General features: G+C 42.8%; 2 protein-coding genes across 4 annotated transcripts in view; one reads left to right on the top strand and one right to left on the bottom strand.

The window, feature by feature from the left end:
* Positions 1-23744, bottom strand: part of LOC126187590 (endoplasmic reticulum metallopeptidase 1-like) — a 303753-nt gene extending 280009 nt beyond the window's left edge. The window contains exon 1 of one of the 2 annotated variants that reach the window (XM_049928772.1): positions 23589-23744. In XM_049928772.1, the coding sequence (XP_049784729.1) occupies positions 23589-23609 (21 nt within the window). In that variant the 5' untranslated portion in view covers positions 23610-23744. The remainder of the gene's footprint in view (positions 1-23588) is intronic. The other variant, XM_049928773.1, reaches the window with a different exon arrangement.
* Positions 23745-24184: 440 nt separating this feature from the next.
* LOC126187554 (trimeric intracellular cation channel type 1B.1) overlaps positions 24185-27486 on the top strand; it is a 44080-nt gene continuing 40778 nt past the window's right edge. Inside the window, exon 1 of one of the 2 annotated variants that reach the window (XM_049928707.1) lies at positions 24185-24430. In XM_049928707.1, the coding sequence (XP_049784664.1) occupies positions 24310-24430 (121 nt within the window). In that variant the 5' untranslated portion in view covers positions 24185-24309. The remainder of the gene's footprint in view (positions 24431-27486) is intronic. The other variant, XM_049928706.1, reaches the window with a different exon arrangement.

The raw sequence follows: 27486 nt of genomic DNA, 5'->3' as shown, positions 1-27486 counted from the left end.
ATTTTTCATCTAGCGATGTAGCAATGCCATTATTCCCCCTCTTCCTCCAGGAGAGCTGCAAAGTACCCATCCACAACCACTATGGCTTCTTTATTAGACGAAAAGCAGTGGAGCCAAATCTGTGGAATAGGAACGATGTTCCGGCACTTCATAGTGCATGTCCCTCTATTTCTCCCCTCGCAACGACACCTCCGTGGGCCGGTTTATTGTCTTTATGAAAGACAATTTTTTTCGTTTTTAAGCCGTGTCTTCTCACGAATGCTTGCGTCCAGTTTCGTTACAAGGTGAGATTAGTATTCTCAAGTTGTGATTTTACGTTATTCAAGACAGTTCATCAACAAAATTACTTTCAAAATCTTAAAAGGTTGAAAAAAAATCACCCAACCAGTTGCAAATGAAGGTTTATTAGCCCTTGACCTATGTTTTGATATTTGAAAAAATATCTTCAAGGCCCTCTGTTCCTGAGGAAGATATTTTTACAAATATCGAAATCTAGATCAACAGCTAATATACCTTTATTTGCAACTGGTTGGCTGATTTTATAACCTCTACAAAATTCCTTTCGATTGCAAAACACCGACGCTATTTTCTTTTCTGCCGACGGCACCGTTCTTGCCTTCTTTGGAGCTGAAGAACCGGCTTCTGTCTATTGCATAGACTGGTGTTTGGATTCAGATGTGTAGCGGTGAGTATGTTTCATGCATTGTCACGTACCGACGAAAATAGTAACTTAAAAATAACTTAAAAAACGCACGAAGTGCTTTTCGAAAAGTGCCATTCGAATGAGTTTGTGATCAGCAGTAAGCATACGTTGCACACATCTTCCGCAAAGCTTTCTCATGTTCAATTCTTGGTGCAAGATGTGACCAACACATCCCTTTGATATCTCTAGACTATTCGCAATTTCATGCACTTTTATACGCCTGTGTTTCAAAATAATATCGTGCCGTTTGTTGATTCCCGGCGTGCTTGCACTTTTATGTCAATCGCGTGGATCATTTTTGGACGCTTTCACAGCCACATTCAAACTATTGCTCATTCTTCACGAGGGAATTTGACCGTTGCAATATACATTTACAATCCACAAATGAATTTCGGTCGGTATTAGAACTTCTTTTGCGAAGAATTTAATCACTGCAAGATATTTTATTTGTTCAATTTTCAGCACCACGCGGCACCAGAACTGCTTCGAACGACTGCCTACCGTCCGTTGTGCTGCCTGGAAAGACTTGCAGTATTGTGTGTCGTCTACTAATGCATGTACCAACGTAAGGGTAGAAAATGACTAGTAGTGCTGCAATCTCTGGGCGAGGCCCAGAACTTTTCTGACGGCACTCGTATTACTGGAAGTACCGAATATTTCACCCGCCACTTTCTCTGTCTTAATTTTATGACTAGAGCGCAAACACTTCCTACCATTACAAAATACGTATTTATCTGAAATACTGCATGTGCATTGGGTATCAGTCCGCAGTTTTGATACATCCCCACCTCTCGCCAGTTTTCTCCTCCATTACGGCGCAACTGCTGGCTTCAACGTCATCGACAATACGCTTTATGAACTATCTGGATCTGCTCCCACTATTCCATCCCTCTACTGTATCTTCAGATACTGTTTTCAGCATGGACTTGTTTGATACGTCCCAAACCATTCTTTCTCGGTGTTTTATTTTATTAGACGGTTTTCGCTGCTTGGCTCATCGCAAACCATCTTCGTTCGTTACGCGTTCAGTCTATCTGACCTTCAGTAACTTCCTGTAACAACACATTTGAACGGCTTCAATTCGTTTGCTTTACGCCAACCCCAAGCTACTAGCTTCGCACGAACAGTTCTCGTCGGATTTACAGAAGAGATGTTCGTACTGGTTTCTATAATCGGCCGTTCGATTATAAAGAAATAAAAAGTGAAAATCTGTTATGCACACTTAATCTACGACGTTTTCGATCTAATCAGCTCCAATGACCACAACAGTAATTCAATGCTTCCTGTGGAAAGCATAGGGTGAGCCAAAAGCCATGATCGGAAAGTTTTCATGTAACTTAACTTTTAGTTTCGCGGTTACATTAATCTTAAAATTTATTCTAGGTTGACAATCATGTTTCCTGCCCATGATACGTCTATTCACAATTGGAGAACTACTACTTCTTAGGAACGAACGGGTGATATATGATGAAATTAGGGAAAGCTTCTGTATTCGCTTAAAGAAAGAAGTCCCAACGTATGCAAATCTTTGGAAACTGGAAAGAAAGGCCTTTGCAACTGGGCCTGTGATGTATGCCAACGTAGTGCAAAACAAGAAATATGACAACGATAGTAAAGTCACTGAACGCTTAAATGCATAATAGCTTCCTTCAGCTAAATCGTCATGGAAGCTGTAGCCAGAGATAAGTATTCCCAGAACCTTCATGCGTCGTTGGATGAAGAAAAAAGGTTACCATTCATTTCGACCGGGCAGTATCAATGAATAAAGTAATCATGATATGACGTGATTCGCGCGAACATTTACTTGCAGCTTTTCCAGCACTAGCAGCTCGCCGTAAGGTTATGACAACAGATGAATGTGCTATGTATCTTAGCTCCCAGTCTCGAAATGTTTGTCTCTGGGCGAAAGACAACTCTGAGAATTGTCAGTCCCGAAATGCTGCGACGGGCAAGCAAACGCACAAGGCAGCGAATCGAACTCTGCGCCGAGAACGATGGTTAGCACACAGAGTTTATAACACTGACGTGACAAAAGTCACTGGATAGCGATTTCCACATACACAGATGTCGGTAGCATCGCGTACACGAGGTATAAAAAAGCAGTACATTGGCGGCGCTGTCATTTGTACTCTGATGATTCATGTGAAAATGTTTCCGACGTGATTATGGACGCACAACGGGAATTAACAGACTTTGAACACGGAATTGTAGTTGGAGCTACAAGCGCCGGACATTCCACTTCGGAAATGGTCAGGGAATTCAATATTCTGGGATCCACAGTTTCAAGAGTGTCCGAGAATACTACATTTCAGACATTACCTCTCAACTACGGGCAACGCAGTGGCCGACGGCCTTCATTTAACGACCGAGAGCAGCGGCGTTTGCGTAGAGTTCTCGGTGCTAACAGACAAGCAACTCTCCATGAAATAACCACAGAATTCAATATGAGACGTACGACGAACGTATCCGTTAGGACAGTGCGGCGAAATATGGCGTTAATGAGCTGTGGCAGCAGACGACCGACGCTAGTGCCTTTGCTAACAGTTCATGCACAAAATCTTGCACCAACAGCACATCTTCAACTGTTGTTCCTGTTGTCTTGAATACGAAAACTGGTCTCATGCATATCTCTAAGCTACTCTACCCTGCGCAAGCCTCTTCATCTCCGAGTAACTTCTGCATCCAACATCCTTCTCAATCTGTTTACTGTGTTTCTTTGCTGCACATCGTGGGCTTGCACCGTTCTGATTTTGCTTTTTTTTCAGTTCAGTGCACCTTCTTCCCGTTTTCATGCTTTATCTGTGTTCAAGTTTTTGACGTGCTCTCCACAAGGTCTCACTGTATCTGAGATGGCTGCGAAGGGGAGTTTCCCTTGTCAGAATATGTCCTACCAATCGATCCCTTCTTACAATCAGGCTGTGCCTCAAATTACTCTTCCTCCAATTCTATTCAGAATCTCATTAGTTACCTGGTCTACCTGTCTAATCTTCAGCATTCTTCTGTAACAGCACACTTCAAAAGCTATTTTCTTGTCTAAACTGTTTATCGACCATGTTTCACTTCCTTATAGGGATACATTTCATTTCATACAAGTACTTTCCGAGAAGACTTCCTGATAAATCTATATTTGATGGTAACATTACTCTTCTTCAGAAACGCTTTCCTTGCCATTGCCAGTCTACATTTTATATCCTCCACTTCGGCCATCAGTAATTTTCCTGCCCAAACAGCTTACTTCCTAATTAATTCTCTCAACGCCACCTGATTTAATTCGGCTACATTGCATTATCCTTGTTTTGCTTTTGTTGCTGTTCATCTCATATCTTCCGTTCAAGACCCTGTGCATTCCGTTCAACTGCTCTTCCACATCCTTTGCTGTCTGACAGATGTACAATGTCACTGAAATACCCGAAGTTTTTATTTCTTCTCCATGGATTTTAATTCCTCCTCCAGATTTTTCTTTTGTTTCCTTTACTGCTTGCTCAAGCTACAGACCGAATAACATCGGGGATAGACTACAACTCTGTCTCATTCCATTCTCAAGCACTGTTTTCCTTTCATGACTTCTCGGTTCTTAACTGCCACCTGGTTCCTGTACAAGTTGTAAATAGCTTTTCGCTCCCTAAATTTTACCCCTGACACACTCAGAATTTTAAACAGAGTATTCGAGTCGCAACTATGGACGGCAAGAGAGGCAACATGGCTCAGTATTTCTGTAGGGGACTGGCAACGACTTGCCGAGTCCATGCCACGTCGAGTTGCCGGAGGTCCAAGACGCTATTAGAAGGTATCTCATAATTTGTCACCTCAGCGTATGTAAGAATATTCGTTTCTTTGTTATTTCATTCTTACATGTATCTTCTGTTAAATACGGTTTCTGCTACAGCTACTGGGTCGTTTCATGTTCCTGTCTACCTATCATGTTTGTTCTTGTTTCGATACAACAACATTAGACATATCCGATCGTGACTTCTGGATTACAGGTGTCTGACAACTGTCACCGTTAGTGAGCTCTGCACCAAAGCACATCAGGGTAAGGTACACAGGAAATGCTGAGACAATGGAGACCAGTGCTGCTAGTCTAGAGAACTCTTGCTCATCGGTCGAGTCAGCACTTGTGAGGTCCGCCCCCGGTGGCTGAGTGGTCAGCGCGACAGACTGTCAATCCGAAGGGCCAGGGTTCGATTCCTGCCTGTGTCAGATTTTCTCCGCTCAGGGACTGGGTGTTGTGTTGTCCTAATCATCATTTCATCCCCATCGACGCGCAAGTCGCCGAAGTGGTGTCAAATCGAAAGACTTGCACCAGGCGAGCGGTCTACCCGACGGCACCACCACCCACCACCCACCACCCACCACCCACCACCCACCACCCACCACCCACCACCCACCACCCACCACCCACCACCCACCACCCACCACCCACCACCCACCACCCACCACCCACCACCCACCACCCACCACCCACCACCCACCACCCACCACCCACCACCCACCACCCACCACCCACCACCCACCACCCACCACCCACCACCCACCACCCACCACCCACCACCCACCACCCACCACCCACCACCCACCACCCACCACCCACCACCCACCACCCACCACCCACCACCCACCACCACTTGTGAGCTTCCGCCAGCTCATGTACACCATAAATTACGTACTTTAGGAAAGTTGAAGCGTATAAAATATGACGGAATATGGCAGGAATTCAAACACCAGTGCCATTCTGAATAATATTCATTGAATATCTAAAACCACTGCAGTTTGGAAACAATGGTAGTACGCGCGCTGTGTAAGAGGCGGAGCCGCGATCTACTCCTGTTGTCGTTCCTCTCTTCTGAACACATACCACCCATAATGGGAAGATCACAGTTACCAAACAGAATATGTTCAGATTTAAATAAAAGAAACCGGAGGAAAGGTGGCGCAGCACAATATATAGACTATGAAGCACCTTTCCGTAGGCCTTGGGGTAGTATAGTGGAAAAGGCATTAATCATTAGGCCAGAGGGAGCTCGTTTTCATTACTTTTGCAGCTGAAAGCTACAATGTTTTCGAGTAAATGTCCCAACTTTTGGAAAAGACTGTCCACATTGATCTGTCATGACGACGCCGAAATATTCTAAGGGACTCGAGAACGCTCCCATGGACAGGCAGCACTCTACCGTAGTTCACTGGAGGGAATGTTCCTGCACAAATGAAGGAAGGTAAGACTTCGGTATCTTATTGACGTTATTTCAGACGAAGCATTAACTCAAATGCACAAAGATCGGCTGGAAACACTTTATTTAGGACAGTTTTCCATAACTTCGATCAGGACGGCTATTTCGAATTTGTATCCGGCTCCTTCCGAATGCGAGTCCAGTGTCTCGACCAGTGCATCGGAAACCTTGTTCTTATTGGTTACCACATTTTTTATTGAGGTTTGGATGGAACTTGTGGGTTCACGATGGGAACGAATACTTCGCAGCTGTTCTCGCGTAACGGATTGAAAACAAACCTACGGAGTCCCAACGAAGATGAGAAGCGACGAGTATGAGAAACGAAATGTGCAACAGCTCTCAGGTTTTGTTCCATCCTCAGAAAGAAATATTTATCTCATACCAATAAAAAAATTTATACGGTTGTAGATGCAGTAGAAATTTCTTTCCCTGTCACGCAACAAATCAGTCTGTAACATGGAACACTAACAGTTAGTAGCGCTGCGACTGACGTTCATCACTGTTTTGAGGAAAGTACGCTGTACGATGATATGTTAGCTAGTTTAGAGGAAACCTAGCATTCTCTCCCCCCCTCCCCCACCTATCCTCATCTATACACACACAAGATATTTATCTATATCTCAAGTGCTGCTGATCCGCTTTTTGTTAGGACAAACGTATCTAATACCACAAGTGTGCTGTTTCAAACTTAAGTTTCTTGACAGTGGCAACGTACGATTTCATAGTTGACGCCATTTTTTGCGAATAGCAAAATACCACCGATTAAGGTTTCTTTCAATCCTGAATTTGAACGGGCTGCCTCAGTAGAGCGCTACTACACAAGCGTGCACTTAGACTCTTAGGCAAGCGAGTTTTCACCACAATGATGATGACTGTTACAACCGTAAAGATATGTCACGACAGTTCAGAACTGAACAGATCTTCAACGAACAGCAGCCCGGCGGAGGCAGTACGAACTGAATTCCGCGTCGAGATGGCTACATTTCTCATCGCTACAGAGAATTGGTTGTGTCGCAGATGAAACAGAGACCATGAGGCGTAGACCAAAGATGGTATTTGGTCTAATCATCCATTATGTTTCCAATAATTAGTTAGGTTTAAATATAATACACTGTCAAAATTTTACTTCGTACTTGCTAATCCACACGCATTTTGAAGGTCGCTATGTGATGCATTAGAATTCGTTGCTCTTATTCTGACGATACAAGGACGTATTACGAGCGAAGTTTGTATGAACACTTTTACGTCTTGCACTCTTCTTCTGTCAAAAGAACGGTGCCCTAATCCATGGGGCTTGAAAGTCTACCTTCACACTTGTCCACTGTCATTTAATATCAATATTTTACGCGTCTGTGGCTGTTCTGGTACAGTGTATTAAGATCACGCGTATTCACAATTAGGCAGTTATTTTACAGCTTTACATATCGCTTTTCTTGGTATCATCCAATTTTGGTCACATCTTCTACACTGACGGAAAAAAGCGCCACACCAAGAAAGAGTTGTGCGACATGAACGACAGTTGGTAGGTGTTTTTCTACATACGAAAGATGATATCTACACAAATTTCGCGGTAGTCCCCTAAGAGTTGCGCTAGTAGTGCCAATAGGAGGAGGCAAATCTGGTTTGCTTTAACCACACACTGTAACGGTCATGAACGTTGGTTACCTTTGACACTGGACGTTATGAATTGAGTCTAATCAAGAGTGTCTTTAAGGTGAAATGACGACATTATCAATGAGTTTGAACGAGGTGTCTAATAGATCTACGTGAAGCTGAGTGTTCCTTCTACGATGTTGTGGAACGACTTGGCAGGAATGCACCCACTGCACACGATTTTGCTGGCAGCAGTGTGAGACAAGGATGTACGATCGCGACGAGAGCGGACTCCGGACGGCCACGTGACACTACCGAGTGGGAAGACCATCGTGTGCGGCGTGTGACTGGCGCGTCGTACTGCATCCGTAACAGCAATTTGAGCAGCAATTCGCGCCACAGCGCCACAAACAACTGTTACAAATCGGGTACTTCGAGGGCAGTCCCGAGCTAGATGCCCTGTAGCGTTCATTACACTAGCCTATTACCACCGCCATCTGCAACTTCAGTGGTATCAAGTCTACATAGATACTACGCAAACGACCGTGCGGGACTTTGTGGAGGGTACCCTGTATCACTAATAGTAGTTTCCTTCCCTGTTCCACTCGCAGACTGAGCGAGCCAAAAACGACTATCTATACGCCTCCGTATAAGCCCCAATTTCTCTAATCTTATTTTCGTGGTCCTTACGCGCTATGTGTATTGGCGGCAGTAGTATCGTTCGGCAGTCAGCTTCCAATACCGAGCCTATAAATTTTCTCAGAAGTGTTTCTCGAAAAGAATGTCACCTTCACTCCTGGTATTCCCATTTGAGCTTCCGAAGCATCTCCGAAACACGTGTTCTTCGAACCTACCGGTAGCAAATCTAGCAGCGCGGCTCTGAATTGTTTCAATGTCTTCTTTTAATCCGACCTGATACGAATCCGAAAGACCTAAGCAGTAATCGAGAATAGATCACACCAGCGTTCTATGTCTCCTTTACAGGTGAACCACACCTCCCTAAAATTCTGCCAATGAACAGAATCGACAATTCGCCTTCCCTACCACAGTCCTCACATGCTCGTCCCATTTCATATCGCTTTTTGTAATGTTACGTACAGATATTTAAACGACGTGACTGTCAAGCAGGACGCTACTAATGCTGCATCCGAACATATGGATCTGTTTTTCCTACTCATCCGCATTAGCTTACATTTCCCACATTTAGAGCTAGCCGTCACTCATCACACCAACTAGAAATTTTGTAACTGCAATGAAATGAATACCCCTAGCTGCATACAGGCGTTGATACAAGTCAACGGGGACAGTTGAAAATGTGTGTCCCCGACCAGGACTCGAACCCGGGATCTCCTGCTTACATGGCACAAGCTCTATCCATCTGAGCCACGGAGGACACAGAGGTTAGTGCGACTGCAGGGACTTATCACTGGCACACACCCCGTGAGACCCACATTCCCAACTTATTGTCCCGCACTATATTCGTAGTGCCCCTGCCATTATACTCTTTACTCGCGGCTTTTTGCCGATTCCCGTAAGAGTTCGCGCACTGTTTGTGCATCCTCACAGAAGAAGATGGTCAAAAATGGTTCAAATGGCTCTGAGCACTATGGGACTTAACATCTGAGGTCATCAGTCTCCTAGAACTTAGAACTACTTACACGTAACTAACCTAAGGACATCACACACATCCATGGCCGAGGCAGGATTCGAACCTGCGACCGTAGCGGTCGCGCGGTTCCAGACTGAAGCGCCTAGAACCGCTCGGCAGAAGAAGGTCAAATGGTCGGCGAGAGAGCGTCTGCCATGTAAGCAGATCCTAGGCTCGAGTCGCGGTCGGGACACACATTTTCAACTGTCCCCGTTGACATATCAACGTCTGTATGCAGCTAGGAGTATTCATTTCATTGTAATTTCATTCTAACGAGCTGCATGGTCACAGATGGTATCTTCTTTCGGACATGCCTGAAAGAACACTTACAATCTTCATATACACTCCTGGAAATGGAAAAAAGAACACATTGACACCGGTGTGTCAGACCCACCATACTTGCTCCGGACACTGCGAGAGGGCTGTACAAGCAATGATCACACGCACGGCACAGCGGACACACCAGGAACCGCGGTGTTGGCCGTCGAATGGCGCTAGCTGCGCAGCATTTGTGCACCGCCGCCGTCAGTGTCAGCCAGTTTGCCGTGGCATACGGAGCTCCATCGCAGTCTTTAACACTGGTAGCATGCCGCGACAGCGTGGACGTGAACCGTATGTGCAGCTGACGGACTTTGAGCGAGGGCGTATAGTGGGCATGCGGGAGGCCAGGTGGACGTACCGCCGAATTGCTCAACACGTGGGGCGTGAGGTCTCCACAGTACATCGATGTTGTCGCCAGTGGTCGGCGGAAGGTGCACGTGCCCGTCGACCTGGGACCGGACCGCAGCGACGCACGGATGCACGCCAAGACCGTAGGATCCTACGCAGTGCCGTAGGGGACCACCTCCACTTCCCAGCAAATTAGGGACACTGTTGCTCCTGGGGTATCGGCGAGGACCATTCGCAACCGTCTCCATGAAGCTGGGCTACGGTCCCGCACACCATTAGGCCGTCTTCCGCTCACGCCCCAACATCGTGCAGCCCGCCTCCAGTGGTGTCGCGACAGGCGTGAATGGAGGGACGAATGGAGACGTTGTCGTCTTCAGCGATGAGAGTCGCTTCTGCCTTGGTGCCAATGATGGTCGTATGCGTGTTTGGCGCCGTGCAGGTGAGCGCCACAATCAGGACTGCATACGACCGAGGCACACAGGGCCAACACCCGGCATCATGGTGTGGGGAGCGATCTCCTACACTGGCCGTACACCACTGGTGATCGTCGAGGGGACACTGAATAGTGCACGGTACATCCAAACCGTCATCGAACCCATCGTTCTACCATTCCTAGACCGGCAAGGGAACTTGCTGTTCCAACAGGACAATGCACGTCCGCATGTATCCCGTGCCACCCAACGTGCTCTAGAAGGTGTAAGTCAACTACCCTGGCCAGCAAGATCTCCGGATCTGTCCCCCATTGAGCGTGTTTGGGACTGGATGAAGCGTCGTCTCACGCGGTCTGCACGTCCAGCACGAACGCTGGTCCAACTGAGGCGCCAGGTGGAAATGGCATGGCAAGCCGTTCCACAGGACTACATCCAGCATCTCTACGATCGTCTCCATGGGAGAATAGCAGCCTGCATTGCTGCGAAAGGTGGATATACACTGTACTAGTGCCGACATTGTGAATGCTCTGTTGCCTGTGTCTATGTGCCTGTGGTTCTGTCAGTGTGATCATGTGATGTATCTGACCCCAGGAATGTGTCAATAAAGTTTTCCCTTCCTGGGACAATGAATTCACGGTGTTCTTATTTCAATTTCCAGGAGTGAGTATATATATATATATATATATATATATATATATATTGTGTAAGTCATCTTGTGTCCTCCAACAGTCACTTGACGATCCCCCCTCCAGTACACCAGAGCATCACCAGCAAACAACGGTATACTGCTGCCCACCCTGTCTGCCATGTCATTTATGTATACAGAGAACAACAGCGGTCCTATCACACTTCCCTGGGGCACTCCAGACCATACCCTTTCTCTTATGAACACTCGCTGTCGGGGACAAAATACTGGAGTCTAACTCACTAAGTCTTCGAGCCACTCACAAACCTGTGAATCTATTCCATACGCTCGTACTTTCGTTAATAACCTGCACTGCGGCACCGTATTAAATGCTTTCCGGAAATCTAGAAATCTGGAATCCGCCTGTCGCCCTTCATCCACAGTTTTCAGTGTATCGTGAGAAGAAAGGGCAAGCTGAGTTTCGCACGAGCAGTGCTTTCTAAAACTATGCTTAATCGTGATCATAAGCTTCTTAGTCTGAAGAAAGTTTATTGCATTCAAATTGAAAATATTTCAAGGATTCTGCAGCAAACCTAAGTTAGGGATATTGGTCTGCAATTTTGCGAGTCTGTTCTGTTACCCTTCTGATATACTGGTTCCACCTGTGCTTTCTCCAGTCGCTTGGGACTTTTGTTGGGCGAGAGATTCACGATACACGCAAGCTAGTGAAGTGGCCAATGCCGAAGAGTACTCTTAGTAAAACCGAATTGGGATTCCATCCGGACCTGGTGAATTATTTCAGTTGTTCTCTACGTCAGGGACGCTTATTACGACGTCACCCATACAGGAGTCTGTCCGACGTTCAAATGACGGTATACTTGCACGATTCTCTTGTGTGAACGACTTGTTGAAAGTCGAATTTAAAACTTCAGCTTTCGTTTTGCTATCTTTAATTGCCGCCTCAAACTGGTCAAAAAGAGAATGGATGGAAGTCTTAGATCCATTTAGCGGTTTTACATAGGACCAGAATTTTCTCGGGTTTTGTGCCAGATCTTTTGCTGAGGTGTGCAACAGCCTCTGCTTCCTCAGCATTTACCGAATTTCGTTATTACACGATGGTGGGTCCTTTGTGTTTCCTGCTGAAAGCTGATGCTGCCTCGGTTAGGAGCAGGCTAGTTCAGGGCCTGCAACCAGCCTGTCTGCTTAATAGACACACTGGACCTACATCTGGAGTTATGGTCGGCGGTGTGATTTCGTATGACAGCAGAACTTTCGTGGTTATCCCATGGACCACGACTGCAAACGCGTATTCCACATGTTGTGCTGCCATTCATGACCAACATTACAGAGTATGTTTTCTAACAGTATAACGCTCGCCCACGTATCGCTGTTGTAACCTAACTTTTACAGTGTGCCGAGACATCGCCTTGGCCTGCTCGTTTACCAGATGTGTTTTTAATTTAGCACATATGGGACATCATCGGGCGACAACTATAGTGTCACCCACAACCAGTATTGAGCGCCCCTGTACTGACTGACTGAGTGCAAGACGCATGGACCTCCATCCCGCAAACTGATATCCGGCACCTGTACAACACAATGCATGCACGTTTGCATGCTTGCATTTAACATTCTGGTGTTAACACCAGTTATTAATGTGCCAGGATTTCACAGCTTATCTCACCCTTACATTAACCTGTGATCCGTTAATTTCCGTCAGTGTAAATATATGTTACATTTTTGTCCGGTGAAGGTATTTGCTGTATCCAGTTTACTGATTGAAGACCAGGCCTTCCTGCTTGTGTGAGGAACGTCGTAGGAAGCTACGTTTTCTTTCCATTTGTTTGTCTGCTCTCATTTAGTGACTGGAAGGTCGGAGGCACTATCAGGATCACCACTGTTTTCAAATTCCTTGAGTAGCCTTTCGCTGTGTTCATTCCAACCAGTAATGTATTTTTCCGATGACCTCTTGGCATGCATAGTTTTTCTGCGCTTTTCAATACATGAAAGTGTTATTGTTGAAGGTGCGTTTTATCCATCTTACGTTGGCATCTGTTTGATTGGAAAATTCAGACCAGCTGGTTCTTTGAAGCTCCAACTTGATTTCGAATAGGAGTAGGTGATAGGCATGAACAAACCTCTATGGATAATTACTCTAAATGCTGACAGAGGGGAAGGGGTTGGGATCCTGATTAGAAATCTGCAGTACACCTGATACGGCACGTTTGAAGACTGCGTGATAAAGCGTAGGTTGGCTAAGTAAAGGAAAGCTACTATCAGACCCAAGGTTAGTATGGATACCAAAGTTTTTTGCTAGGTAATGTCATATTGAAGGTTATGTGCAAGGGCCTTCCTCCGACTTTCGTTCTGACATACCTAGGCAGTGACAGGGCAACATCAAGTTTACCATTCGTTCTCTACAACGGTGCAACTTGACATTTTTCACATTAACAATAGAAGGGCAGACAAAAATTCTAGGACTGAACGGGTACAGAACCCAAGACCTTTGGAACTGTAGTCTGACTACTGACCCCTCAAGTGAAAATTAACTCACAGTCTAGAGTCTAATAAATTAATGAAAATCTGACCGTAAGACGCAACAAACGCTGCTGTTGACAGATATAGCACCTGTTAAATTTGGGCGCGAAAAGTTAGCTAAAAAGTATTCTTTTTCACCTAAGCGAATGAAACTTCTAATTAGACCAAATCAACAACAACATAAGTAGCAACTTATCGGCCTCTACATTTATATCTAAGGGGTGTGGGTGTGCGCGTCGTTATCTCACACCCGCAGTCCATGGCTACATGCAGTCAGTAATTTGTCCACTTTATTAGTAACTTTGCTGTGAATCATAAGTGCTAAATACTGGACATCAACAGCCGCGTGCCTAACTTTGGAGACAAGAGGAAATGTAGGTTTAGATAATTTGATATTCAAGTAAGTCCACACACAAATACAGGAGAGTTGGACAGAATAGGGAAACACCAAACACACATTAGTAGTCTTTTGGCACTCTACCAGCAGAATAGTGCAAGTTTAGCAAACGATGACTTAAGTGGATAGCAATTACACTCTCTCTCCATAGCAGACCACAAACGCTCAATGAAACAGATCTGGTAACTATGGTGGCCAGGAAAGGTGCGACATTTCATCTTCCCGCTCACGAAACTAGTCCTAGGCGATGCGAACAGTGACCCTGTCGTCTTGGAACACAGCATCACCATTGGGGAACAAACAGTGTACCTTGGCAGGGGTCTGATCACCCAAGACAGGCGCATTATCCTTGGCAGTGATGCGGAATTGCCCAGTAGCCATGGATCCCACAGAAAAACACGATGTAGCTGGCTAACTAATCACCGAACCCTCGCCATGTTTCATTCTCGTGACGTTAATTCGGCCAGAAGTTAGAACCTGTAACAAGATTCGTCTGACCAAATGACACTCTTCCAGAGTCCAGATTTCATGGCTTCGGCACCGCGTCTTCCTGTTAGGGACATTTGCATCACTAACGTTCGCTCTGCAGGTCATAGCTTATAGTGCTCCGTTAGTGTTGTTTTGGTGCTGACAGGGTTCGCGAATGGGACATTCAGTTTTGCAGTGACAACTCTCGTCCTTTATTATTCGTCCGTCACGATCACTCAACTCACACCTTCGTTCTTGTTGTGACTTATCGGCTGATGTTTTTTCCGATAGCCCTGCATATTAAAGTCTTCAATACTGTGCTTCTTGAAACACTTAACACTTCAGCTGCCTTGGTTAAAGAAGCACCCACCATATCCCATAACCCCCCCCCCCGCACCCACCATACGAACACCACCAATTTGCCCAGATTCGAAATCACGTAATGCAGTCACAACTATACAGAAGAATGTCCTGATCCCGACTGACAACGTATTGAAGACACTGCACAGGCGCCGCGCGCGGTCAAATACAAGAGTGCAACCTGTGTTCCCATATTTTCATCCAAAGCTCTATCTCGGATGCAAAGTTACATGCGACAGCGGTAATCATGTTGGTTACGTATTACGCAACAGTGTAAGAACGTGCGAAACATTAAACGAATTCTGGTCGACTCAGAGCAGGCACGCAAAAATCGAAATTTGCTTAAAAATTTGATCAGAAAAAGCCAACCGAAAGATTTTCTTACATTTTACAGACGTACGGAACTTGTTTGGCTCCAAACAATTAAAAAAATCGCTTCCTGAAATAAAAACCATTTCTGTAGACAATGTAATTACAGACACTTACCAGTGGACGAACATCGTTTGCCACAATTAGCTCTCGCGTGGTAGCCAGTGGGAAGAAGTAGCACGCGGCCACTAAGAAAGAGGTGGACTTGTGGTGTGGAACATTTGGCAAATCTAATCCGTCAATGGGATGATGTAATGATAGATTCGTAAGTTACAACCACTTGTCGCTTTCGCCCCTCAGTTTAATCATTTATTCCTGTTTCCTGTGGTGCCACAGCTATTCCTACAGATTTAACAGTGCTTTCGTATCTGTCTTAATCATGTTTATATAGAAACTGGCGTATATACAATTTTCGCGTGTGTACAATTTTCTGTTTTCCACTGTATTCATAGCATTTTTCTCTTATTAACCGATAATTACCTAATACCTAAGTTGGTTCGAGCCTATAATTTCAATTCGTTACACAGAGAAGCGTTCAGATTTTAAGAGATTAGGAAGAAACTTATTTGCAATAAACATTTTTGCTGAGAATGCTTACACAGTTCATTGAGATGAACTGGATATATTTTCATGTTCCCTTCTCGCCGCCCCTTCGGATCAAGTTCACAGCGTAATATTTCCTAACATTCCCTTTCACTACACAGCTCGAAACGTGTAACATTCGTTTTTTTTTTATGACTGACGCCTGCGCCGTAGCTTCTCGTGGTGTAATATCTGGCAATGTGTAAAGCTGGCTACTCATCTCACACGACGGCTGCCTTAGAGCAATGCAAACATCACACTTCGTCGTCTTTTATGGCCCTTATCTCAGGCCCTTTGTCAGGTGCTCTAGTAAAAATGACAGCACGACGGGCAAAAGGTGCCCTAATTTACAAAGTCTTTGACAAATAAGCTATTCTGAATATTACAAGCTTGATAAGTAAAGCTTTATCATTTAGGTAATAAGCCCTTACCTCTGACTCTTCAAATCTGATAATCAATTAGTAGTCTTTCCTACTCGAGCCGCAGCTACAAAAGGCAACGGCAACATCAATCTATAGAAGTTGTGCCGCGTTTAAGTCATCGGTCAACTTTTCTGGAGGTACGAATTTGTCTGGCCCTACTGACCGAGCTATCTGTATTGCAAAAATCTGATCTAAATTTACATACATATACACAAGGAAGGCACAGCACACTACACTGAATAGAGTACCTCATACCAATATTGGCAATTTTCTGTCCTATACTGTCTCATCAGAAGTATCCAGTACTGAACATTAATATGGGCTGTGCCCATCACGCGCCTTTTTGACGGCTTTACCTCTGCTGGGGAGGAATGGTAGCCCATTCTTCCTCAAGAGCCGAAACCAGGGAAGGTAGTGACGTTAGACACTGGTATCTGGTGCGAAGTTTACGTTTTAATTTATTCCAAAGATGTTTCATTGGGTTCAGATCGGGACTGCGGACTGTTCATTTCAGGGATGTTACTGTCCACAAACCATTTCCTCACACATGTTGCTTTACGATAGGACCATTTATTCTCATCCATACACAGCTGTCATTTAGTAGAAGCTATATTTTCTCCACTTTGCATTTCCTTACGCTCACCCAATGAAGATTCTTTCTTGCGAACACAGCATTGTCAGCTAATAAATTTAGTCTTACTGGCCTATACGATAAATCTATCGTGTGTAATAGTAACACTAGCGTTCCTATTAAACTTCCTTGGGGGGACATTTCAGGCGCATGTTTGACTAGTTCCTTTAGCATACGAACAAACATTCGTTTCCTCTGCCTTTACCCAGAGCCCATGCTGTGTAAAACGCTGTTTTCGCAAGAACTATTATCGGCAACTTGTTGCTAGTGATAGTTGCCGCATTATCCGAGGAAGACAGCGACCTGTCGGGCGAGCTCTCCCTGCCCACCAATCACAGAGCTGGCGTCCGCACGTGATGTTCAGTTCTCCCACAAAAGGAGAGACGGAATACACCATATCTGTAAATTTTGTGTCGCCAGAGGAGCGTTTATCTTCGTCGATAACTGTAAAACGACTCAAAGAAGTTCTCCAACTGTTTCCGACGTCCACAACCTCTTTTGAAGAATATCTAAAGATATAGTTATTAAAAATGATTTTTGCAGCGATAGATTCACAACGTATAGTTATGCAAATTCAACATGGCTTACTAATGATTTTACCGTGCGCGGCTTATCACCAGTTACCAAATATCACTGGTTACCGGAAGAGCTCTGCTTCGCTTCCAAGATAAAAGTAATTTCGAAGTGTTATCTGCATTTCATGTACAATTCTAGAAAAGCACCTAATGTAACAATCCCACGAAGCACGTCATACTGCGACAATTCTTCGAATTTTGGGCGACAGGTCTGTTACTTTCGTAATATTATAATTATCATGAAGAATAATTAGTCTTTAATGACCCTTTGATGTAAGACTAGTACGTGGAAATTTCAAGGTTATTTCACTCGAGTTGTGCCCTAAAATTCGTCTGAGAGACTTTGAAGTGAGAAAAAAACCCGTGGAATAAAAGAACGTTGGGGGTAACAGTTACTTTCCTCGAACGACGCCATTGTTCGCACTATTAAAAGGCTGTCGACTTCTCACAGGATACACATCGCCGTGGATGTAAATTCCGTCTCCGTCTGTTCCATGGACTTCAGTGGAAGTTCTTTCAGCTGGCAGTATGTTACCATCGACAACACGTATAACTCGACTCTACTCTCCTCCTCTTCTTCCTCCTCCTGAAGAGGAGTGTGACAAACTTACTCGCATTCGTAACTTGCAATGATCCACTGTCCTTTAACATTAGCCTATTTGAGTTCCAATCTGCATGCTGCCGTCTTACTCCAGTACATCTGCATTGAATCCAACTTTAAGAAAAGGAAGGAGAGAAATTTACGAGTGAGAACTAGCGGCCAAAGTAAAGAGCGTCGCGGATCCAACGCTGATTAGACGGAAGCTTTCGCCACGAAAGATGGAGAACTAAGTACACGTTTGTGATCTCTCGCCTTATTGTAAAGTATGTTGAAAGGACGGGTAGAACATAATGGGTAATAACTATCCCTGACTATATGGCAAGGGTCCTTGCGTGGAATGCAGTGCACAGTTCGATTCAATTGCCAAAATATTTGGGGCAAGTGGCGATGAAATGGTGAACCATTATTCTACGAAGAAAGCCAGTCGCAATCGGAAAATGAGGAATGGAGCATCAACAGCTCTTCCGCTACCCCGCCCAGAGTCAAGAAGATTGACTGCGATTTCATTGATGATATTGTGCATTTTGATTACCTAGACGTAGAGTATACTCCGTAAAACACATTCAGATGTTAAGAGCAGTCACTAACTTCGTGCCCATCGAACTTTAACCATTTTTTTCCATTAGGGCATTGAGGTAATTTTTAGAGGTCAACAATATGCCCTCTCCAGATATTGGAGTCAACTCTAAGGTATAACACTTCGCCAAACGCGGTCTACGAAGAGCTACGAATTCTGCTGGAAGTTGGGCTGAGTGCACAATAATGTGACAACATGGAGAAACTAGAACTGCTTTGGTAGAGTCCTCTGCTGTTAAAAGTCGATTCTACCGTCCAATTTGAGTGTCCTGTTGGAAGATTATTCACGTTTATCTAGCTGGTCGTAGGTTCTAGACTACACTACACGCCATCGAGTCAAAATGTAGTTTTACAAAACATTTTGTTTCGTTTAAGTTACGCCAGTAAGTATAAAAAAATAGAGAAAGCAATGAAGTGATGAAATAAAACCATTAACGTGATCAGATGTATTTCGTAAGCAAGTACATTGTTGCAGATGCCATCAAATCAAATACTTTATGTTTGCAGCCTTAACCCCCACTTCACTTCAAGGGGTATTAACGTTAGTTATTCTTTGCTGATACGAGCAGAATTTTGTCAATCGTTCTCATCTTTTTCTGTGTCACAGTTTTCGTTTCATACTATATTATAGTCCGTCCCCGGTAGCTGAGTGGTGCCGGCACGGTAGCTCAGCGTGCTAGGTGAGAGGGTTAGCTACCCTCTGTAATAAAAAAACTGAGTGAACGGATCAACAAAGAAACTGAACGGGTGTCATCGGACGTCCGACCCGAACAAATTCAACGAACAATATAGAACAAAATGATTTTATATATAAAAAGTGGTCAGCGCGAAAGAATGTCAATCCTAAGGGCCCGGGTTCGATTCCCGGCTGGGTCGGAGATTTTCTCCGCTCAGGGACTGGGTGTCGTGTTGTCCTAATCATCACTTTATCCCCATCGACGCGCTAGTCGCGGAAGTGGCGTCAAATCGAAAGACTTGCACCCGGCGAACGGTCTACCCGACAGGAGGCCCTACTCACACGACGATTACATTATAGGTCTAAAAACAACTTCTGTACACCTTGGACACGCTGTATTTTATCATACGAGGATGAAGTTTTAGGTTGGGTAAACTAAGCGGTGACACCTATATTCTTACCAATAACATAAAAGTTTTACTTCGCACGTACAGTTGAATGTTCTTACTGTTAAGATATCATAGTAAACTATCAAAAATAATAATTAGCCGAAAATCGTTTGAGATACATAAGTTATTGTCAAATTTAATTATTGGGCCACAAAACGTTTTCTAATTCTGAATCAGATGATGATGATGTTTGGTTTGTGGGGCGCTCAACTGCGTGGTTATCAGCGCCCGTACAATTACCCAATCTTTGCTCAGTCCAATTTCGCCACTTTCCTGGATGATGATGAAATGATGAGGACAACACAAACACCCAGTCATCTCGAGGCAGGTGAAAATCCCTGACCCCGCCGGGAATCGAACCCGGGACCCCGTGCTCGGGAAGCGAGAACGCTACCGCGAGACCACGAGCGGCGGACTAATTCTGAATCAGTCATGCAATTTAAAAAAAATAGCTATTAAATAATATTTGCCTCTTGAAAAAATTGTGCATGGGCCACGCACAAATTTTTAATTTAAACGTGGAAGTGGCTTAACAAAAAAGTAACATTGCGTAAACGTGTGTGGAAACCAATGAAAGGAAATGATCGTGGTCATTTAAGGAAAATTAATCACAATGAGATGACCAAACAGTATCAAAAATCACAATTTACAATAATTTCAGGTCAGATGTCAAAAACCTTGACTGCGGTACTTTCAAAGACTTGAGAGTTGCGCGCGAAGCATCATTGCTCTCGTAAATTTAAACGAAGGTAATACAAAGAAACAGGAAATAAAATGGAACGTGCTTATGAATTTTTTATGACTAATCTCTCAGAACTTCGACACCCACGGTTCTTCGACGATCACTCTGCAGTATGAGAACCCTACTTTTATATAAAAAGAAATACCTTTTCGCGAGCGCACTGAAAAGTTGACAGGAAAATATATTTTGAGACGGAGGATGAAGTGATAAGTCAGTTTTTCGTCTGTGGAAATCTCAAGCACGGTCTACCTCGGAAATAATTTAAAAAGTGACGTAGTGGCTAATGGAAGGAAAGTGGATGCTAAAAAATTGAGAGGAGTAATGGTATCAGAAATTAAGATTCAAGACGACACGATTTATACAGTATACTGAGTGATACAAAGTAAGAAAAATATTGATAAGCAGAGACTGTGAAAAGTACTGCTGGTACTACGATGCTGATTTTATGGAAAGTCAGATTTTTTCTAATGAAAACAATTTCAGAACACTTACTCAGTTTAATCAGTGGTTTGCGAAGTGGCCTAGTACATATCAGGTCTTCGCATTTATCGGCACAATAAATGGACAGTCTGCCTCATCCGCCTGAGGTGCTCTGTTTCCCTCTCCCCTGCCTCTCCTATTTGTTACATAGCAAAAATCACTTTCAAGATGGACAGAAACTTCTACGTTACAGCGCAGTAGCTGACGAAACACTTAGCTATTTTGAAAGTAACTTTTTCCTCAGTAAATAGCCATAAATTCTGGGCACATCAGACATCAATACAATTACTTTTGGATCACACGGCACCTAATGAACTGGGACCTATGCTGCGAGATAACAGAGGTGCAATAGACGATGACGCCAGTAATGGCTTCGGCATTGAGCACAAGTTTTAAGGGTGACACCCAGGTGGACATACATGGTTCTAATATAGATTGGACAGTCCTGGTCAACTTAAGCAAACTAAATTCAGTTGATTGGTAAACATTACGTCTGTCAGTAGCATACACAAATCGCTAATTTTAGTGGTGCAACGGTGCTTTCTGCCAAAGGAACTCTTAAGACTGGTAATTTTGTCCCATTATATAATAATGGGAACAAATGGTCAGTGTCTTGACCTAAGGCAAAATTGCAATATCCATTCACAGAACTTTCAAAACCTGGCTATGACTACAGTCGAGAACGAGATGCTTGTAATAAAGAGCAATCTGAGTGTGTCATATTTTACTGTTACACGAGTTCGTGCTCCTTCTAAAAACTATTGTGAAGGCGTCAGTGGACGTCCAGCTCTAACTTTCTATTAGCACCATTAGAGATGAAACAAGACCGGATTGTGCTAGGAGTGGCGAAGCAGAACTCTTATACTCTTTATTAAAAGGAGTTCCCTGTGATTGCCTTGAATGGTTTGGTGCGACGATAGAACACAGTGTGTCAATGATTACGTCATCTCCATCGGCGGAGGTGTGGAAGGCTCCAATGTACCTGTATTACCTTTTATTTGCTGACAGCAATGACCCCTTTCGCAGTACCGCTGGAACAGTAATCAAATTCTCCAGTCACTATAGAAACTATCCCCGTAAGTTCTCTTTGTACACTGTGTACGACGTTGTATAACGAATTACCAACAATAACACTAAACCACCAGAGGCACCTTGCCACACTATGTATCAGAACAAACGACAATTATCTGATGAGCGGTAAAAGTATCAAACCTGCATATCCATAATGTCATAATCCAAATCGTTGGATGCACTACAAGAAGTCTCAATCCGTCAATCTAGATGCCAATGGGTAGCGACTGGTACTACCCCGCGCTTTTTTATTTTTCTTTCCTTTAGCGGTGGATCGTTTCAGTAGTCATGTACTGCGCTTCAGGATAAAAAAAAAGCGAATAATGCGTTAATTAAATTTACAGTAAGATAGACTGCACATTTCAGAAAGAAGTCTATCTGAAAGTTCAGACAGGAACATTTGGTGATAATTTAGGACTGAAAGCAGTGTTAGAGAAACTACAATATTACACAATCTTACAGTGTCTTTCACGAATGCTAAGAACTAGCAGATTAATGCCAAAACTTTTTCAGTTGATAGAAGAAAGGGACCAGTAATTCTTTTTTAAACAAAACTGTATCCAAAGAGAGACTGAAAATTAACCATTCATATAACTTACCCCACGTACAATTCCGACCAATAGTTTTTTTTTACCTTGTCTTATTAACAAAATATAATAGATCAAAATGGACTAATATGTGACGTTGACTTTAAATCATTTTCAGTAGTTTTATTAACAATTAATTGTCCCCCCAAAAAACAGTTAAGTGTTGCACAGTAAATAAAGTCATATGTATACAAAAAAGTTTCTGCAAGTAGAAAAACCGAGTGCAGTAGCTTCCTGCAGTGGGCTGCAAGCAACAGTTCCCGCTGAAATAATTGCCGTGCCTTTACATCTGATCTCCTCCCACTATCTTCCATATTACTCTTAAAAAATTTATTGCCTACACCTACTTTACCGATTACTCGGTAATATGTTTTTCCTTCGGCGGCGTCTTCATAGTTAAACAGATCATAACTATTCTTTTCAGTTGTACTAAAAAAGCATGCTAACACAGAATGCATAAGTTACTCGTTTCGTTAATACACTAAAATCTCGTACAACCATTAGCAAGAAAATGAATTTTGCTATTTAAGAAACAGTGATTTCAGACGACGAGAGTTCAAAATTTTTTAGCTAAAAAAGCACCTTCCTACGGGGAAACATGTTGAGATTATGAAAAATAAAAAAGTAATTAGGTTTGACTATTAAAATTATGTGATTATACAATAATGATCTACATATGGACAGAATTTTTCGGTCTTATCCTAAGAAAGCTTTAGAATTTTGGTATGCAAAACCTGTTTTGTTTTCCAGCATTAAAATGGTTATGTATCAAAGAACACACCGTAACTTGAAGCTATAGCTCACCTACTTGGGAGAATACAGAACTGTTTGATATTGAGAACTATTTTCATATAATTGTCTTTACGAGACAGAAATATTCTGCAGCTGCCAAAACAAAACCTTTCACATTATTTCTCCCTTTACACATACTGAAATACACACACGTTAACTATTTCGTCCGTACGTGCAGACGACATTAGTCGTCTCCATAACAACATGACTTCGATGATATATAGCTTTTTCATGAGGTAAACAACGTCTGAAACGAAACAGTTTTCATCGTTCCTTGCAAACGGATACATAATTTCTTCGACACAAACCACAGAAAGAATAAGTTTAACATTTCTACTGATTAATCGAAAGTTTGTGAAATTAAAATGGTCTTACCTCTTTCTCTTTGTTACGCATAACTGCAATTAAATGTTTTGTACTCAAGCGGCGCGGGGGAGGTTTGTATACAAACAACCTGTAACGCACCGCTTTCCGCCCTTCACTGATGCTACTTTGGCTTTAGCGCGCAGTACATATCACCGACTAACAAAAATTTAGCAGAAACCAAGTTTATCACTGAAGTTCTGAGATATCGATACTTGGTATCGATACTGAATCGCTACTCTTTTTATCGCTGTTGCTTAGCAATAAAATGGTGTTTTTCGATAGAAAAAAAAATAAATTTGTATCATCAAGTATAGCAAATAATCATACAAATTAGCGATTTAATATTATGTTTTAGTCGTTTAAATGGCTGATGAAAGCTCAAAATTTTTATGACAAACTAAGTTAAAGCGTATAAGCAGACGGAAAGAGCTATTAAAAAAAAGTTACAGTTTACTTATTCTTGGAAGTAGCCATAAAATTAGACCCAAAGTTGTACCATGATATCGATACAGTACATTAATAAAGACAGTTTCGATGTCAGTACTAGAGACCCTCTGATACTTTCGGTAGCATGTGCTGCCACTGGCGGTAACTTTCGATACTATTCAATTCAGTCTGTCTTCTGCTAACAGCAGGGGCCAGCGCTAAGGGGCGAGGCTTGGGTGCTTGGTTGGTGGTTGGAAAACGTATTTAATTCTGTAAGAGAAGTGATAACATCAGCAGCAGCACCATGGATCCCGAAGCATTCCTAGACTTAGCAAATCAAGTCGTGAAACTGAAAATGTTCCCGTATTTTGATATAGCACACTCCGTGCTGTGTGCACTTCACGTCAGAGAAGACTTGGGACCAGGTAAGAGAATTTAATCATTGTTTACGTTTAATATCATGTGAATGACAGATTCTTAATTATTGAACGAGACCATTCTGCCCTTTTAATTGGTGAAGTTTCACGCAGAAATGCTACTTTTATTTATATGTGAGTCATCCATTCGGATACAACAAACACAACATCGGGCAGCGTGGAGTTTTGAGCTTAGTAGTATTGATTTTTCTGCTTGGTTGCTCATGAGTTTGTTACATTGTCTTTGACGGAATTGCCCTTCCATACTGTTCACCGTGCTGCCTTTATGAAATGCAGTGGATATAACTGCTGTAGCGAATTCGAACGTACACGAAACGTAACCGTGTTTGTGATTTGTTTAATTTTTATCTGTTTTTGTAGACACGGATATAGAAATCTAAAGAGACCATTTTAGCACAGAAATACCACTTACATTCTTTAGTACGACAGCGATGTAAATAGAACACCGCATCCTTGTAGTGTTAAGAGCAGCTGCTGGCTTGGGTAAACCCAAAATAATTCCTTCTATTGTATTAAGGGACACTGAAAAAAGGCATATCAAATGATAATGTATTCTGTTAGAAGATGGCGTTGCTACGAACGCATTCTTTTACTAGACATCTGGCGGTCGTCCTACGGAGCGATTTTTATTTCTGTTACCGGCGTGGCTGGGCGTAGAAAGGGCGGTCTCGAGATATTTTTGATCGTGTCCCCAGGTCGCAACAGCTCATGGGAGATGGCGTTGCCTCGTACTGAGTAGTAACATGCAAAACACACGCCTGATTTAAAGTTCGGTAGTGTGCAATTTGGCAAATATTTCAGTTTTGCTGTACATACACGATAGACTCGTATGGTATAAGTTTCGACATGCAGTAGTGACCGATTACTTTACTTATCACTGCTGGGGCAGGAACGATTTTCGTGCTCAAATAATATTTATAGTCACTCACACAAAAATCAGCTGTGAAGTATTTGTGCACCAGTATAAATATCAACTTTTTTTTAAACATTTAACAGCAATTGATTAGTCAACATTTATGAAGGAAACTCAACATGAGATAAATACTCATAAAAAAACTTCATCTTATAGCGCTTCTGAAATTTGAGTAGCCTAATACACGTTAATAAAACGCAGCTTAATATTTACGACAAAAAGAAGTACGGCACTTTTAGGAACGTAATGTATCTGAAAGATAATTGACATGTCAGTCTATTTATTTGACAACTCTCAAATTAAATATATTTGAAATTTAAAATGTAGGGCCTGTGGATTGAGTGTTCGAGGGCAGTAAGTAACGGAAAAAATAATAAACTCTTGAACCCTATCCTGGTATTAGTACACTTCTGCGCATGCCTTGCAATGTGGTTTGTTTGTACTGGTTATGTTTGTAGTGTTACTTTCAGCGACGTGCAATCCGTAGATGTTTAGTAATCAAGATTTGGAGGTGTAGATTCGTGTTAGAGGGTTATCAGATCGTTTTTAAAATACACTGCGGCAGAATCTCCTGTTTACTGAAAATCGAATGCGAAACTGGAGATATGTTTATTTTCTGGTAGGAAACAAGAAACCGTTCATGAGTGGAGTTAACGCTGCCTACAACAGATATTAAGCCAACAATTAATCATCTCCAGAGCAGAACATTGTGAACGAACTTTTCAGCCAAATCTTTTGCGTTATTGGAATTTACCAAAGGGAAAACTGCTACCAGTAAGAAGCAGACAGCGCAATACTTTCCTTCAAAATCCAAACCAAAGTTATCAATAAGAATAACGTCTTGTAAGCTCTCTCTCTCTCTCTCTCTCTCTCTCTCTCTCTCTCTCTCTGTGTGTGTGTGTGTGTGTGTGTGTGTGTGTGTGTGTGTTTTTTAAAAGAAATAGGCAGATACATTCAACAGAGTGAATGAGAAAGTAAATGTTTGTAATTTGTTAGAATGAATTATTTACCTCTCAACCAGGTTGCTTTATCAGACGAACATTTTTGTTAAGATACGTATCTAATTTGTTTCTTATTTTTCAAACTGTTTTTTTCAGAAGATTACCTAGAATTTGTGAACTATTTTCTGCCTCTTGATCATTTAGAATTCACTGTAAAGTTCTAAGCAAGTGAGCTTGTGAGGAAAGTGTTAGACAGTTTTGGATATGCAGCAATACTTACCGGGATTTGCGACTTTATCGGGAAATTTAGTAAGATTTAAATATTTCCCATTCAAAGCACGTTGGTCGACGAAGAGTAAGACGGACAGATTTGTACTGGTGTTTCAAATTCGTGGTCAGCGTAAGGAGGAGGACAAGTTTCAGCCGAATGACATTTTTCGAACTTATGAGGTGGCAAAGTGGTAAAGACTCGTGTTTAAGGTGGGACAAATACTCCGCCCACTTAGATGTGGGTTTTCCCTGATTTCCCTAATTCACTTAAGGCTAATGCCTTTGAAAGGACACGGCAAATTTTCCCTCTCCGAGCTTGTGTTCCTTCGAATGAGCTCGTCGATCACAGCACATCAAACCCAAATAGACCGTCTCGAGATTATGCTTCAGCTACAGTCAATTTCAAGTAGTAATTGTTTTTGGTACAGCTCGATAAACCTTTATTCAATTGGCGAAGCACATATTACAGAGTGAAAGCTAATTATGGTATCAAAAAAGGCAATTCCTTACCGCCCATCATTCCATCGTGTGCCTTTGTTAATAGATTATCAACAACTTAATTTACTACATTAACGTCTTCCTCCTTACCCGCTTGAATTATATCAACCAGATTAAAAACCATTTTAAAATTGATAATACGCCACGGCTGCAAAATACTAACATGAATTCTTTACAGACGAATGGAAAAACTGGTAGAAGCTGGCCTCGGGGAAGATCAGTTTGGATTCCGTAGAAATGTTGGAACGCGTGAGGCAATACTGACCCTACGACTTATCCTAGAAAATAGATTAAGGAAAGCATTTGTAGCTTAGAGAAAGCTTTTAACAATGTTGACTGGAATACTCTTTTTCAAATTATGAAGGTGGCAGGGTTAAAATAACAGGGAGCGAAAGGCCATTTACTATTTGTACAGAAACCAG

Source organism: Schistocerca cancellata, chromosome 5 (genome assembly GCF_023864275.1).
Source record: "Schistocerca cancellata isolate TAMUIC-IGC-003103 chromosome 5, iqSchCanc2.1, whole genome shotgun sequence".
NCBI classification, from domain to species: Eukaryota; Metazoa; Arthropoda; class Insecta; order Orthoptera; family Acrididae; genus Schistocerca; species Schistocerca cancellata.
Note: the sequence above shows the minus strand (reverse complement) of the source record. Positions and strands in the feature narration are given on the sequence as shown.